The sequence below is a fragment of the Corapipo altera genome, unplaced genomic scaffold, assembly GCF_003945725.1.
Source record: "Corapipo altera isolate COAL_440 unplaced genomic scaffold, ASM394572v1 0, whole genome shotgun sequence".
NCBI lineage: Eukaryota > Metazoa > Chordata > Aves > Passeriformes > Pipridae > Corapipo > Corapipo altera.
In genome coordinates, this window is record NW_020884872.1 from 2,916,642 (window position 1) to 2,930,353 (window position 13,712).

General features: G+C 44.6%; 1 protein-coding gene and 1 long non-coding RNA gene across 2 annotated transcripts in view; one reads left to right on the top strand and one right to left on the bottom strand.

The window, feature by feature from the left end:
- Positions 1–530: 530 nt before the first annotated feature.
- Positions 531–6,660, top strand: LOC113943344 (SH3 domain-binding glutamic acid-rich protein-like). Its single transcript, XM_027634980.1, has 2 exons — positions 531–711; positions 6,415–6,660. The coding sequence occupies exons 1-2, from the start codon at positions 667–669 to the stop codon at positions 6,622–6,624; spliced, it is 255 nt and encodes an 84-aa protein (XP_027490781.1). The 5' UTR covers positions 531–666; the 3' UTR covers positions 6,625–6,660.
- Positions 6,661–12,187: 5,527 nt separating this feature from the next.
- The window catches only part of LOC113943536, a 12,607-nt gene continuing 11,082 nt past the window's right edge, over positions 12,188–13,712 (bottom strand). The window contains exon 2 of the long non-coding RNA XR_003526377.1: positions 12,188–13,367. This is a non-coding gene — a long non-coding RNA (uncharacterized LOC113943536). The remainder of the gene's footprint in view (positions 13,368–13,712) is intronic.

Here is a 13,712-nt window from a genome sequence, read left to right on the forward strand (position 1 = left end):
AATCAACCCTCTCAGTATCAGGGAGGGAAATCCCTGAGCCTACAGTGAGGACGATGAGCTGAATTCTTTAAAGCTGAGTGTTCATAACCAAGGCTTATTTCAATGTGCTCTCTGCTGTAATTACTTCTGCATCTATGCTCCCCTTGCCCTCTCCTTATTCCTTCCCCTTCTATAATCTAAATTTTCCAGTTACAACTCCAAAGCCTGGTTGTGATCAAGGAAAGGGCACAAGCTCTTTTGTGCAGGCGACAGCAGCGACAGCGCCCATGCAACCCGATGGCTTTGTGATTGCCCCCAGCTCCCTGTCCCTTCTCACTTGTCCCTTCCCCCTCTCCCAAATATTTCTCCAGCCCTGTCTCATTGGTGCACTACTCTCCCTTGCCTTTTTTGGGCTGCCACCCTGTCAATCTAATGCAATAAGGCCGGGGGCAGGTGCAAACCCCTTGCTACGGCTCCTCTTACGGACCAATCCTCGTCCCAAAATACCTGAGAGCCAATGGAGTGGGAAAACCCGGGACCCCGAGGAGAGGGCAAAGCTGCTGGATTGCCTGGGGGAGGGGGCATCCATTTAGGACCCGGGTTAGCCCAGGAGCTGCTGAATTCCTCTTGGGATCGTGGTGACTTGTGGATAGCAGGCTCTGCTGGTTCACTTCCATCACTGCAAACATGGTGATCAAAGTCTTTGTGGCCACATCTTCGGGGTCTACAGCGGTAGGTGACTCCTTTAACATCCTCTTACTGCTGGGATCAGGGTGGGGAATTAGCCCAGAAGGTGCCAGGACAGAGTTTGCATTTGAGAAAAAACAACCCCACTGGAATTTTAACAGTAATAAACCTTATTTTTATTGTACACTGACCACCTTATTCTTGAAAGCTGCTCGAGATATAGAGAATTCCTGGTAGTGCAGTCTGGCTTGCATGAGAGCTTTTGCCACAGTTATGACATTTACATCTAAATTATCTGTCATTTAATAGATTTATTATGTTTGGAAAAGTATATGAAGTATATATTTACTGAAGAAGGACAAAGTAGATATTGTATTTGCACAGAAGTGAAGGCAGATTGTCTGCAGTACAAAATAATGTATTTGTTTTTAAAAGAGGCTTTAGGACACTCCTCCTGCAAAAGGGGAACTCTGGCTGAGAAAGACCTTGGAGCTGAATAAAGTTATGCAGAAAAATTTCTTCCTCACCCCCCTCCCTTTCCCTGGGTTTGGGGAGTTTTTTGGTTTGTTTGGTAGTTTGTCTTTTGGAATTTTTTCTGGGGTGTGTGTCTGTTGAAACATTATACTGATGATTTTTAGCATTGAGATCTACTGCTGTAGCTGTCAGCAGAGTGTATCAGCTGAAGGGAAGGGCATGTGAATAGTGGGGAGGTTGGAAGTCCGTGGGAGGTGGGAACCGGGAAAGGACTGTTTCCTTTTATATCCAGTTCCCAGATGAGCTCAGATTTCAGTTTTCCTCTGGCACTCACTCACTGCCAGTGACACGGCTAAACAAACTGGCTGGCTAAACAAACTAGCTGGAACTACATCTCTATCTCCCTGACACCAACTCCATATTTTCAAGAAGCTTCCAGAGTGGAAAAGCTCCAAAAAACACCCCCTGTTCATGGGACCATCATCTCTAGAAAATGAACCAGGGGTCGTTCACCAAAATTCCAGTTGGAATACCACTGAGGAGGTTTGCAGTTCTCCCACTAAGCCTGACACTCTAAATTTACTACTGGCATTTAGCATTCCTTCTTTTTATAACAAAATGTAAGGGGAAAAAAAAATAAGAAAAGAAGAGGAGGTTGGAAACTTCAGCAGGTTTGGTAATTTGGAATAGTTCACTTGCTGCTCAAGGAGCTTTATAAGTCACCATACGCTGTGCAAGGACAGTATTTCTGCCCCTGTTCAACCTGTTTTGGTCTCCTTTGGAGACTCCAGGAGAAGAGTATGGAATCTTCCCATGGCAACGTGGCTCTGTATTTCCTCCTTTCTGGTGTGCTGGGGGTGTGTGTAGCCGTAGAAATCTCAGAAGGCAGCATGTGTTCCCATTACTGGTTCAGAATTGCAGTGCCAAGTGTTCAGCTGGAGCAGTTTTCCCCATTTACTGATGAACATGGATGGGAGGGATCCTTTCAATGAACCTTTAATGCGTTTTAATCTACATCAAATAAAATTCACTCATGCAAGGAGTCAGCCTAAAATTCAATGTGTCACTAAAATCCTATTAAAATTAAATTTTGTATCAGCCTTGTACAGCTTTTCCCGAGAAGAATTAATTTAATCCCTAAAGAGTTTAAATTGGAAGTTTAAACTGTCCTAGGAGCACTGGTGATCTCTTCAAAGTGCCTGATCCCCATCAAATGAGTGGTGTTGATTTTGAATTTCAAATAGGATTGGTCCAGCTTCCTCTGGTGTAAATCAGAGGTAAAGAATGAAAAATGTTTCTATTCTATGTACTGCATGGTCATACTACTCATTGTTACTTGCTTAAATGTTAATAAATGCTTTGTAAAAGTGACTGCAGTGAACCCAGTGACATTGTGGTGCTCTGGATCAGATGCTTGAATGATCTAATTCACTGCAGCTCTAGAGCTAATCTGCATTTTCCCCATCGAGGATTCAGCAATTTATTTTAAATATCTTCAGTTTTATTATCTTTCTCCTCCAAACTTAGCTGATATTGAACTATTCATTATGGAGAGCTTATTTATAGCTCTAAAAAGCACTAAATGCTTGACTTGGAGCAAGTAGTAAAAAAAAATAAAATAATTTTGTTGCTAGTTACAGAGGTGTTTAGGAATTGGGAATATCCTGCAAGGTTCTAAATCATGGGAGAAAGAGGGTTCAGGTCTTCCAAAGTCTCGCTTACTGCTGCTCATGTTTGGGGCATCTCTAAAATCCTTTATTCCCAGTGATTTTGGTGACATTTTATGAACTTTTCCCCCCTTCAAATCTGTATCAAAAGCACTGTGGGCAGGAGGTGAGGGGGGGATTCTGCCCCTCTGCCCCCTCAGGTGAGACACCCCTGCAGAGCTGCTCCAGCCCTGGGGAACAGCACAGCAAGGACATGGAGCTGCTGGAGAGAGTCCAGAGCAGGCACCAAGAGCATCCCAGGGCTGGAGCAGCTCTGCTGGGAGGAAAGGTTGGGAGAGCTGGGATTGCTCAGCCTGGAGAAGAGAAGCTTTGGGGGGGAACTGATTGTGGCCTTGCAGGACCTGAAGGAGCTCCAAGAAAGATGGAAAGAGACTATTTGCAAGGGCTGGAGTGACAGAACAAGGGGGAATGGCTTCAAACTGTTCCTCTTGCTATAAATTGTTGACTATTTGCTTCCACCATGAGCAGCTGATCAACAGGAATGCACTGGATTGTGAGGATATAGATGATAATATTCATTATGCATCAAGTGAACACAATATTATCTGTAGCTTTTCACAGAGTTATGGAACGATTTGAGTTGGAAGGGACCTTAAAGCTCATCTCGTTCCAACCCCTGCCATAGACAGGGACACCTTCTACTAGCCCAGGTTGCTCAGAGCCTCCTCCAACCTGGCCTTGAACACTTCCAGGGATGGGACATCCACAATTCCTCTGGCCAATTCTTACCCTCTAGCTAGACAGAAACAATTTAAAACAGTGTTTTATTATTTTAATGGACTAGCAGCCAGCGATGGTGGAACTTAAGCTTTGCTGAAAGCGAAAATGGCATTGATGAAAGAATATCCTGCTCACCACCACTTTCCAAGTAATCTATGCCCAAGCAATTTGAATTCTTCCCATGCCATCAGACACAAGTGAGGACACAAACAAGCTCCTGCGATCTCATCTGTTCTGGGAAAATCTTTGCTTGTCCTCTGGGTTGTTACATCCCCCATTCCCCCCTCTGAGTGCTGATTGCTGGAGACATTCTTTTGGTTGCCCAGTGCTTTGTGCCACCCCCAGCAAATGTTTGCTTTGTACTTTTACACTTAGTGTGTGTCCCAGGTCTTTGCTCTGACTAAACCCTGGCAATGGTGAGCCTTAAGGCACAGCACAGCTTCTACTGGGTTTATTGTTATTGTCATAGTAAGAAACATCTTGCCTTTTCCTTATGCAGCATAATTCCATGTAATTTACTGTTTTACCTCAGCATTAATTCTTTACACAGCCCTTGCCTGATTTTTGCTTTCAGACCTGGCGCTGCCTGAGCCTCCTGTGTATTTGAACCTCAAGCTGAAGAAGAATTGCTATGCCTGGTTTAAAAGTTATATCTCCAGCCATAAGCAGGGGAGCACAGAATCTACAGCTCTGTTTCCCTTATCTCCTCAGAGGCACTATCCATGTGCAGCTATTCCAGGAGCAGTATCCACTGCAGTGCCTGTGTCCAAGGGGACAAGCTGACACTGGAATTGCAGCTGACAGCACTTGAGTTCACTGCCTGTCAGAGCATGTGATGAAACCCCTGGTACTGACCTGTGCTGTTTTTATTAACCATTTGTACAAATATTATTCTGCCACTTCCTCCAAAAAATCCTTTCTACCACCTGAACATGTTCTGCAAATAAATGCTAAGTAGCCATTAATGAAATTATTTCTGTTTGAAAAGTTAAAATGAGAATATAAATAAGCACCTTTGTGCTCTGTCAGCTCTATGGGTTTTGACCACTTTGGATTAGTGGTTCCATTCAAAGCGATGTGCTTTTTTCACCTCACCATAAATCTCTATTGTTGTCATAAAAATGTACACCATTTTATTCTTGTTATTTGTTACAAGCAAGCATAGATACTTTTTTTATTTACACAGGAAAGACTGACCCTGAGATTAGCTCAGTTGGTTAAAACATGGTGATAATAACACCAGGGTTGTGGGATCAACCCCCATTTGGGCCATTTATATTTAAGAGTTGGACTCAGTGATCCTTGTGGGTTCTTTCCAACTCAAATAATCCAGGAAATTTTATTCTTATTCATGCAAATAAATTCTTCCAGGATAACAGGCTATCACTCTGCTTCAGCTCTTCTCTTTTATTAGATTATAGAAATACATAATCCATGATTTATTTCTCCTTTCATTTCCTGTCTCGGACTGATTTACACCAGCTCGGTGTCATTTAAAATCAGGTGTTCAGATGTCTGATGTGTGGAAGACATGGTTTCAAATCACAAGATGGCTCATGTGTCAGAATTACCTTGATGCATCATTCTGGCTAAGTCAGATGGCAAGTTCTTCAAGTGTTGCTTAGGAGTAGCATTCCTTTATTAGGGAATTACACTGAGTATTACGTCTTCAGAGTAAAGGAATGGGATATAGGCTTGATGCCTGCATTCTGGGTCTGTACAGAACTATTCAAAGGGAATAAGGGCCAGGAAGGATTTTTAGGTGTCACAGAAACTATGTCTAATATGTTTTAATTGTATCTAACATGTTATTCCTGGTCCAACTTCAATGTCATTCTGTAATGTGGGAAATATTGAAGCCCAGGAATTGAGCTGTACTGGATTTTCTTGAGCTTTCACTCATATTTATATGTTATATATCAATAATGGCCATAAACTAAAACACAAGTTCCACCTCAACATGAGGAAAATCTTCTTTCCATGGGGGGTGAAGAGCACTGGAACAGCTGCCCAGGGAGGGGGTGGAGTCTCCCTCTCTGGAGACATTCCAAACCCACCTGGACACGTTCCTGTGTCACCTGCTCCAGGTGACCCTACCTTGGCAGGGGGGTTGGACTGGATGATCTCCAGAGGTCCCTTCCAACCCTGATGGTTCCATGGTTCTGATTCTGTGATATTTAGTTATCCCTCAGCATTAAAGAACAGGGACAGAGAGAAACGTGGCTCATGGAAAGCTAAATGTCAAATGTAATTAGCAGGAAAAAGGAGGCTCTTACATGTTGAGGAGAATATGTACCTTCTCAGACCTGTGCTGACTTCAGGCAGGATTAGCTTAGGCATCTGTACACCACACTCATGGGTCTGGGAGCAGAGTGGGAGGCTTCCTGCTGAGCCTCATTCCCTAGATGGAGGTATCAGTGCTTCCAGGGAGGAAAGAAAGGAGCTGGGAGTGGGTGTATGGGGGGGATGGCAGAGCTCTGGGTGCTGAAAAGTGTGAGGGCTGCTGGAGTAGTGCATCCAGCTTCAAGAATTTCTAACTTACAGGAAGAATTTCTTCACTGAAAGGGTGGTCAGGCCTTGGACAGGGCTGCCCAGGGAGGTGGTGGAGTCCCCATCCCTGGAGGTGTCCAAGGAATGACTGGACATGTCAGTGCTCCAGTCTAGCTGACAAAGTGGTGATTGGCCAAAGGTTGGACCTGACCTTGGAGTCTTTCCCAACCTAAATGATCCTGGGATTCTGTAAACTTGACATACTCACATGAGTTCTTCCTGTAACAACAATTTTCTTTTTAAAGAAGGAATGCTCTTTTTCCTCTTTGCTACCCAGATAAAAAAGAAGCAGCAAGAAGTCGTGGGCTTTTTGGAGGCCAACAAGATTGACTTTCAGCAGATGGACATAGCAGGGGATGAGGACAACAGGAAATGGATGAGAGAGAATGTCCCAGGTGAAAAAAAGCCTCAAAATGGAATTCCCCTCCCTCCACAGATCTTCAACGAGGAGCGGTACTGCGGGGTAAGAAACTGTTTGGATGTTTAAATACCTTCAGAGAGTTGTTTGCCACAGGAAGTGACTCTTTTCCATTAGCAGGAAGTGTCAAGCAAACTCCTTAAGACAATTTGAGATTCACTGTGAAAGAACAATCATTAGGAAGCACTTTTTAAGCAGAGAAAATAAAAAAAAAACCAAAACAAAAAGATTATTTCTTTTCAAAAGCAGAGCACACATGGAGGGAAAACGTTAAATTAATTTTGCATGGGAAGTGCTAATATTTTTTTTGTTTGACACAGACTCATCTGGGCTGTCAGGTTGACATCTGAGGCTGTGACCAGGAATCTTTCCTTTCCATTATATCATGCAAATAAATAGGAATGATTTTGTGCTGGAATAGTTTTAGTATGTGGTTTGAATTGATGAAATTATATTGCTTATTCAATTAACATCCATCTCTTCATAACAGACCCATCAGATACTTTTGTATTTTCATATGTGCTTGTAACAGCTTCTTTCTCTTGAGACAGTTTGTTCAAATCACAGATAGATAGGACTGTGCCAGCCTGAATATTAGGACTGTGAATCAAAGGAGATAATCTGAGGCCTTGTTTTCCTCATAGTCTGGGTAGAAATACAAAGTCTGGAAAGTGCTGTGATATGATCACTGGAATGAACCTGCAAAGCGCCCTGAAATGCAGCTCACATAGTGAGCCCAGTTTTAAGTTACTGCACAAATCCAGTGTGAACTACTGCAAGGTTGTACTGGGAGAGCAGGGATTTACATTCCACTAAATTTTCAGAATTAATTTCATTGCTCCCAGAACAAAAGTTGGTAGTACAAATGTTGGAGTGCAGTTTTTTCCCCCATTTTCTCACAGGACTCTTAAAGGAGAACCTGGAGTGGTGGAGTTCCTGTGCATTTCAGCACTCAATCTGCACCAATGAAAAGTATAATTTGATATATCTTACTCTGGGGTTTGTGGTAGCCAATGCTGCATTAAATATTTCTGGTGTTCCCTGGAGAGTTTATACAGGGAATTAAAGAGTAATTGCCTTATAAAGTGCTGCAGCTGGTCAGCCTTGCCAGTAAATAGTAAATACAAAGTTTTTATTCCATGTCTGAAGTTATTTCAGGAAGCCAAATAATCTACATCTTGAAATAAATTTAAGTAAAGAAACAGTCTTTTTGCAAAGACACCTCCATGGGGGAAGGAACTGCAGCTACTGATTTAAAAAACTAAATCAAAATTACAATTAGCCTAGAACTCTCCAGAATTCTAATGTAGCCAGCTCCCAAAGCTCATAGCTAATGATCCCAGTGGGTGCATAACAGAGACTGATTCATGGCATCATTATTTCCAAATAAATAAGGTAATGAGAGCCATATCAGCTCATGAGCCTGTCCCTGTTGCCCAGGGGAAGGTGCCTCAGGGGAGCTGCACAGTGAGTGTGACGTGGGATGATGTGGCTGGTTGAGAATTTGCAAATTTGTGTTTGTAAATGGGAATCATATCCTCTATTATATCTTCATTTTGCTGTGCTTGACATGTCAAACTCTTCCCATCTCTTTTTTTTTTTGGATAGGATATTTTCTTTTTCATTTTCTCAGCTTTCTCTTCCTGCTGATTTTTTCTTTCTTCATTCCCAGGTAGGACTCTTTTTGTGGGTCAAATCTGATACATTTCATTTTTGCTCATTCTTCTTTCTGAGCTCACCCTTTTCCTCCCTCACCCTGAGAAAGAGAAATATTTGGAGAGAGATATGACAACCTTCAAACATTATTGGTGTGAATTCAGCATTGGCCCTGCTTTGAGCAGGAAGTTGGACTAGATGGTCTCCTGGGGTTTATTCCCATGTGAATTATCCCATGCTTCCAGGATTTTGTAAAATATCTCCTGCTCCACTCCCACTAGAGGTGGGACAAGATGTATGAGGAAAAAATGCAACAAAAAAAGTTGAAGTCAGACATCAGAAAATAAGCAGTTTTCAGGGGATTGACTAATTATCTCATTAAAAGTCTTTACCAATGGATCAGGGAAACACTTGCCAGGCAATAGGTTCTTGCCTCAGAGAAATGGTCCTTTGAGACCTTCTCCAATGTCCTCTCCTGCACTTCAGTGACATTTTGGGAGTGGTGGTGGTGAGGACAGAGGGGATACCGGGGAGGACTCTTCTTTTTCATGCTGGAATAGAGTGACATAATGAGCAAGAGAATGCAGTCCTGCTGCTAATCTGCTTTTCTGCTGATATTTTTATGGATGTTCTGGAAGACCACTTCCCAACTTGTTCTGTAAAATGGGGGTTTCCTAGGGATGCATTTTCATGAAGGTACATCGACTAGGAGCAGCTTTTCCTTGAGGTCAGAGAAGCTTAAGACTGTCTTATAAATAGCTCAAATCTTATTTTTCTCTCAGATTTTTGGTACTGCCACTTGAAGAAATAGATTACAAATGGATTTATTTTGTATGCCCAGCTACAGCACCAATTTCAAGTATCCATCCTAATCCATCAGTGTTGGCAAATATGTCCTTATTTGATCTTTTTCTTAAGCTGCTTCTTTGCTCATGTCTAGACAGAGTCTGCATCTGTGTCACTTGCTAAATATATTGAGCACTCTGTTGCTCTTGTCTTTGCTTTTGCTTAACAAAAAAAAACTCCAGAAAACTAGGAAAGAAATGGAATGTAAACTTCTGCTTTTCTTTGTGAGCTGAGATCTTGGCTATTCTCTGTAAACTGAAAGTTGTAGTAAAAAGTTCCCATGAACATACTTTTAAAAAAATCTCTGGATTATTAGACTTTTATTTGATGCTGCAGCGTGCACCTGCAGCCCAGAAACCAGACTGGGCTGCATCCAAAGCACCGTGGGCAGCAGGGCAGGGGGGGATTCTGCCCCTCTGCCCCCACAGGTGAGACCCCCCTGCAGAGCTGCTCCAGCCCTGGGGAACAGCACAGCAAGGACATGGAGCTGCTGGAGAGAGTCCAGAGCAGGCCCCAAGAGGATCCCAGGGCTGGAGCAGCTCTGCTGGGAGGAAAGGCTGGGAGAGCTGGGATTGTTCAGCCTGGAGAAGAGAAGCTTTGGGATGACCTAACTGTGAAGAAAAAAAAAAAATTTTTGCTTTATGGGCAAAAATAATGACTCCAGCAGGTTTTTTCTGTGAGTTGGATGAGCTTTTTGTATAAGGCATCAATTAAGAAGTTTGATTAAAAAAAGAAAAGTTTCACAAAAGCAAAGCTCAATGACCTCCTCAAATTGTGCCTGAAATTTTTTAAAAGAAACTATTTCCTGTCTATTTTTGGGTACAAGGGCTCAGAGAAACCCTCTGTGGCAGAATGATGCCAAAATGGGAACTTCTGACCAAAAAAGAGTGGGAGAGGTTTAGTCTATGGGGTATTTCCACACCCCTCTGGGAGATCTGGGGGAGCAGAACTGGCTGTGAGAGCTGCCAAATCCAGCCCCATTGCACTTCTGCAGCTCAGCAAGGAGAGAGGACCATCCCTGGGGAATCTGGGATTCCCTGAGCCCACTGGCTGCTCTGAGCCAGTCTGAAGGAGCTGCCCTGCCCCGCCCCCCCCCCCCCAGGTAAGTCTTTGTGCTTCTGGATGCAAAGCTGAGCCCAGCACTGGTGAATGACTGTCTGCTTTTGTTTCTGCCTGAATCATAGAGCAGCTGATCTGTGCTTGCCGTGGTACCATCATTTAGAGAGAAATTATCTCTCAGATTCAATTGTCTGTTGGCCTTGTGGCTGTACCCTGGTCCCAAACCTCACTGGGGTTGCCCTGAGCCCTTATCCTGACTGTCTTGGTTTTGTGGCTGGCTATAACACATGAAAGTTTGCTGCCTAACATGTATTTTAAGTGGAAACCTTTAATTGCTTAAAGATTTGGTGGTTTTATGTTTGAATCCTGATACTGACTGAATGCCAAGGAGCAGGGGGTTGATTTAGTGGGTGAGAGGAAACAAGAACAGGTACATCTGCTGCTCATCTGTGTTTTACTGCCCTGTATGAAAGATTAATGAGCTTTGAACCTTTGGCCAGCCACTTTTCCTGGCCTGACTCACACTAAAGAGGAGCTTGTGGGGGTGCTGACACCCCCATGTCTGGGTGAGCACAGCGCTCCCTGATCTGGGATGGATCAGGGTTTTGTTCTCTTGGAAAAAGGGGGGGGGGTTGAGAGGAGGGATGTAAACTAGAGGTAAGGTAAAATGCTTATAAGTGGAACCAGTTTTGATATCTGCAAATTTGTTGGGGTTGTTTTAAATATCCTTTTCACAAAATCACAGAATCATCAATGTTGAAAGAGACCTTCAAAATCATCCAGCCCCACCCTCAACTAACAAAATCACCCCTAAATCACATCCCTAAGGGCCACATCCAGATGCCCTTGGAAAAGTTCCAGAGATGGTGACCCCACCACCTCCCTGGGACACTTATTACAAATCCTGACCACCTCCAGTGAAGATACCTGCTCTGAACTTCCCCATGAGCAACTTGTGGATTTCTGTTACCCTCCCATGTGAAAATGCTTTTTCCTGATTAAAGAAGGCTAAAGATGTTTCTGAAGAGACCTGAGCTCTGTGGCTGCCATCAGGCAGAGCCAAAGTCGTGGCTGCTGAGGGGACAGGGAGCAAAGAGCCCCTTGAGTCCAGCTTTGGGTCCTCATGGAAGAGAGACATGGAGGGGCTGGAGCGTGTGCAGGGAAGGGAACGGAGCTGGGGAAGGGGCTGGAGCAGCAGGAGCAGCTGAGGGAGCTGGGGGGGCTCAACCTGGAGAAAAGGAGGCTCAGGGGGGACCTTCTGGCTCTGCAACCCCCTGACAGAAGGGGGGAACCAGCGGGGGGGTCGGGCTCTACTCCCAGGGAACAAGGGACAGGAGGGGAGGGAACGGCCTCCAGCTGTGCCAGGGGAGGCTCAGGTTGGACAGGAGAAGGAATTTGTTGCTGGAAAGGGTGGTCAGGCCTTGGTAGGGGCTGCCCAGGGAGGTTTGGAGTCCCCATCCCTGGAGGTGTCCCAGGAAGGCCTGGCCGTGGCACTCAGTGCTCTGGGCTGGGGGACAAGGTGGGGATGGGGCACAGGGTGGACTCCATGATCTTGGAGAGCTTTTCCAACCTAAATGATTCTGGGATTCTGTGTTTTAACAGCAGGTGGAGGACACACGAAGGGCACCTGTTAGCACCAGGGGCTTCAGCGCTGCAGCCCCCAGAGGTTCTGTTGGATCTGCCTCACATCCCTTGCTCCACAGGCTGGCTCCTCATCCGTATTTTCCCTGCCTTACATGCCAGACAAACTCTCAACAACCAAAAAAAAACCCTGGGAGCTGATCATATAGGAGAATTCAAGTGGCTTAAGTACCTGATATATCATGGGGAAGATGGACATTCTCCTGAAAAAAAAACTCTCTCAAAATCCCAACATGAAAAATAAAGGACATTTTTTAATGTATAAATATTTAAAGGGCATTGATAAATATTTGTGGAGCCAGTGGTTTTACTCAAGTTACAAAATCATTGCAAACAATACTCCGAGGGAACAGAAAATAATGTAGTAGAGCAGGGCTGTAGGCAGGTGGATGGAGGACTGTGCTAACAAACAAGCTTTCCTTAAAAAAAATAGTGTAAAATTGTTATAATTTTATTTCAGATGCCGACATGGCAATACATTATAGATCAGCTGCAGGTTTTTAAGAAACAAATGTTCGATGAATGGCCTTTCTTTTTCTTTTGTGAAATTCTCCTTGGAATTCATCTTGAAACCATTTAGAAGAGGAATGATGTCAAAAGAACTATTTCTGTTGAGGAGAACTTTTTTGCATTTCCAAACTCTTTGAAGGTAATAGAGCACCACATTTCCTCTGCCTCTCATTTTATACCATGGGGTGCAGCCACACTGGGCATCATGACCCCATCCCTTGCCCTGGTCCTCACTGGCCATGCAGAGGTGGCCCCTGGGCTTAATTCTTGCTGGCAAACCTGAGTAGGTGACTCCAGATCTCTCCTTTGGTGATGCTTTGAGGAAAAGCATCCTGCAAGCGTTCTAGAAACAAGTTGGAAACGTTTCAGCAACTATTTGCCCTCTGAAAAATACTGCTGTTTCTTTAAAATGCAGAGAAGAGACAAAAAGACGAGAACACAATCCTTTTATTTTTTTTTTTTTAAATTTGGGTTTAACCCAAATGACCTTCAACTTTCCTCTTGACAAGCCCTTGTTTTGAACCAGGACAAAATTATGCTATTTGGACACCTTCCCCTTGGCTTTCACTCCCTTGCCAGCCCAGAACAAGAACATGCTGGTACTAAATTTAAAAAAAAAACACATTAAACTCAGCAGCTCAGATGGATCCATTTGTCAGAGCCATAACTGAGCGAACAGGTTTTTGGCAATTCAATCAAGCTCCATCAGAACCTTCATCTCCAACTCTGCACCAGATAACTGTGCTCAGATCAATCAGTGTTGGGAAAACATTTGCAGACAGAAGAGGCTGGAAGGGAAGGACTGGGAGTTCTGTTAAACCTGGATCTCAATCGTTGTTTCCTGGGAATCACATCCTTGTCTGGGTGTTGTCCTTCCCTCAGGAGAGGAGGAGAGGTGAGTTCTGCCCCCGTGGGGAGGCTGCAGATTCTCTACCCCCAGTGAGGAGTCTCAGGCAGCCCCTGCTCCAAGCTGAGCCTACAACCAGCATCCCGATGTCCAGGCTCCATCCTCCTGTCCTGCACAGCTCCATGGGGACTCCTGCCCGTCCCCTGGGCTTTTCATGGCCCCTCACTGCTGACAGGGACAAAACAACACGGTGCTGGGAAGGGAGGAGAAAGACACGCGTTAGGAATCCACCTTTCAGTGAGCTGATGTGCCCCGGATCCCCTGTTTGGACTCTTGTGCCAGAGGGGGATAATGAGAGGCTCGGGGTGGGATCGCTGAGGTTGGGGCTGGAAGGCAGGAGGCTGAGCCACAACCCCTGGGGCAGCATGAAAGCCAGTCCTCTGTGCCTGCCCCAGCCATTCCTGCCCCAGGCCACGGGCTGGGTGGAAAAATCCCTCCCTGGAGGGAAATGAGGGCAAGTGAGTGGGACACACACTTCGTGGCTGTGCACTCATTGTGACACAGTGGTTTGTCTTTCTCTTCCCTTTTCTGTTTCTTT

Bases quoted from the DNA above. Each gene is read 5' to 3' on its own strand.
- LOC113943344 (XM_027634980.1), top strand. From the start codon at position 667: ATGGTGATCAAAGTCTTTGTGGCCACATCTTCGGGGTCTACAGCG. The intron at 712-6,414 runs GTAGGTGACTCC...TTTGCTACCCAG, and splicing joins CATCTTCGGGGTCTACAGCG to ATAAAAAAGAAGCAGCAAGA.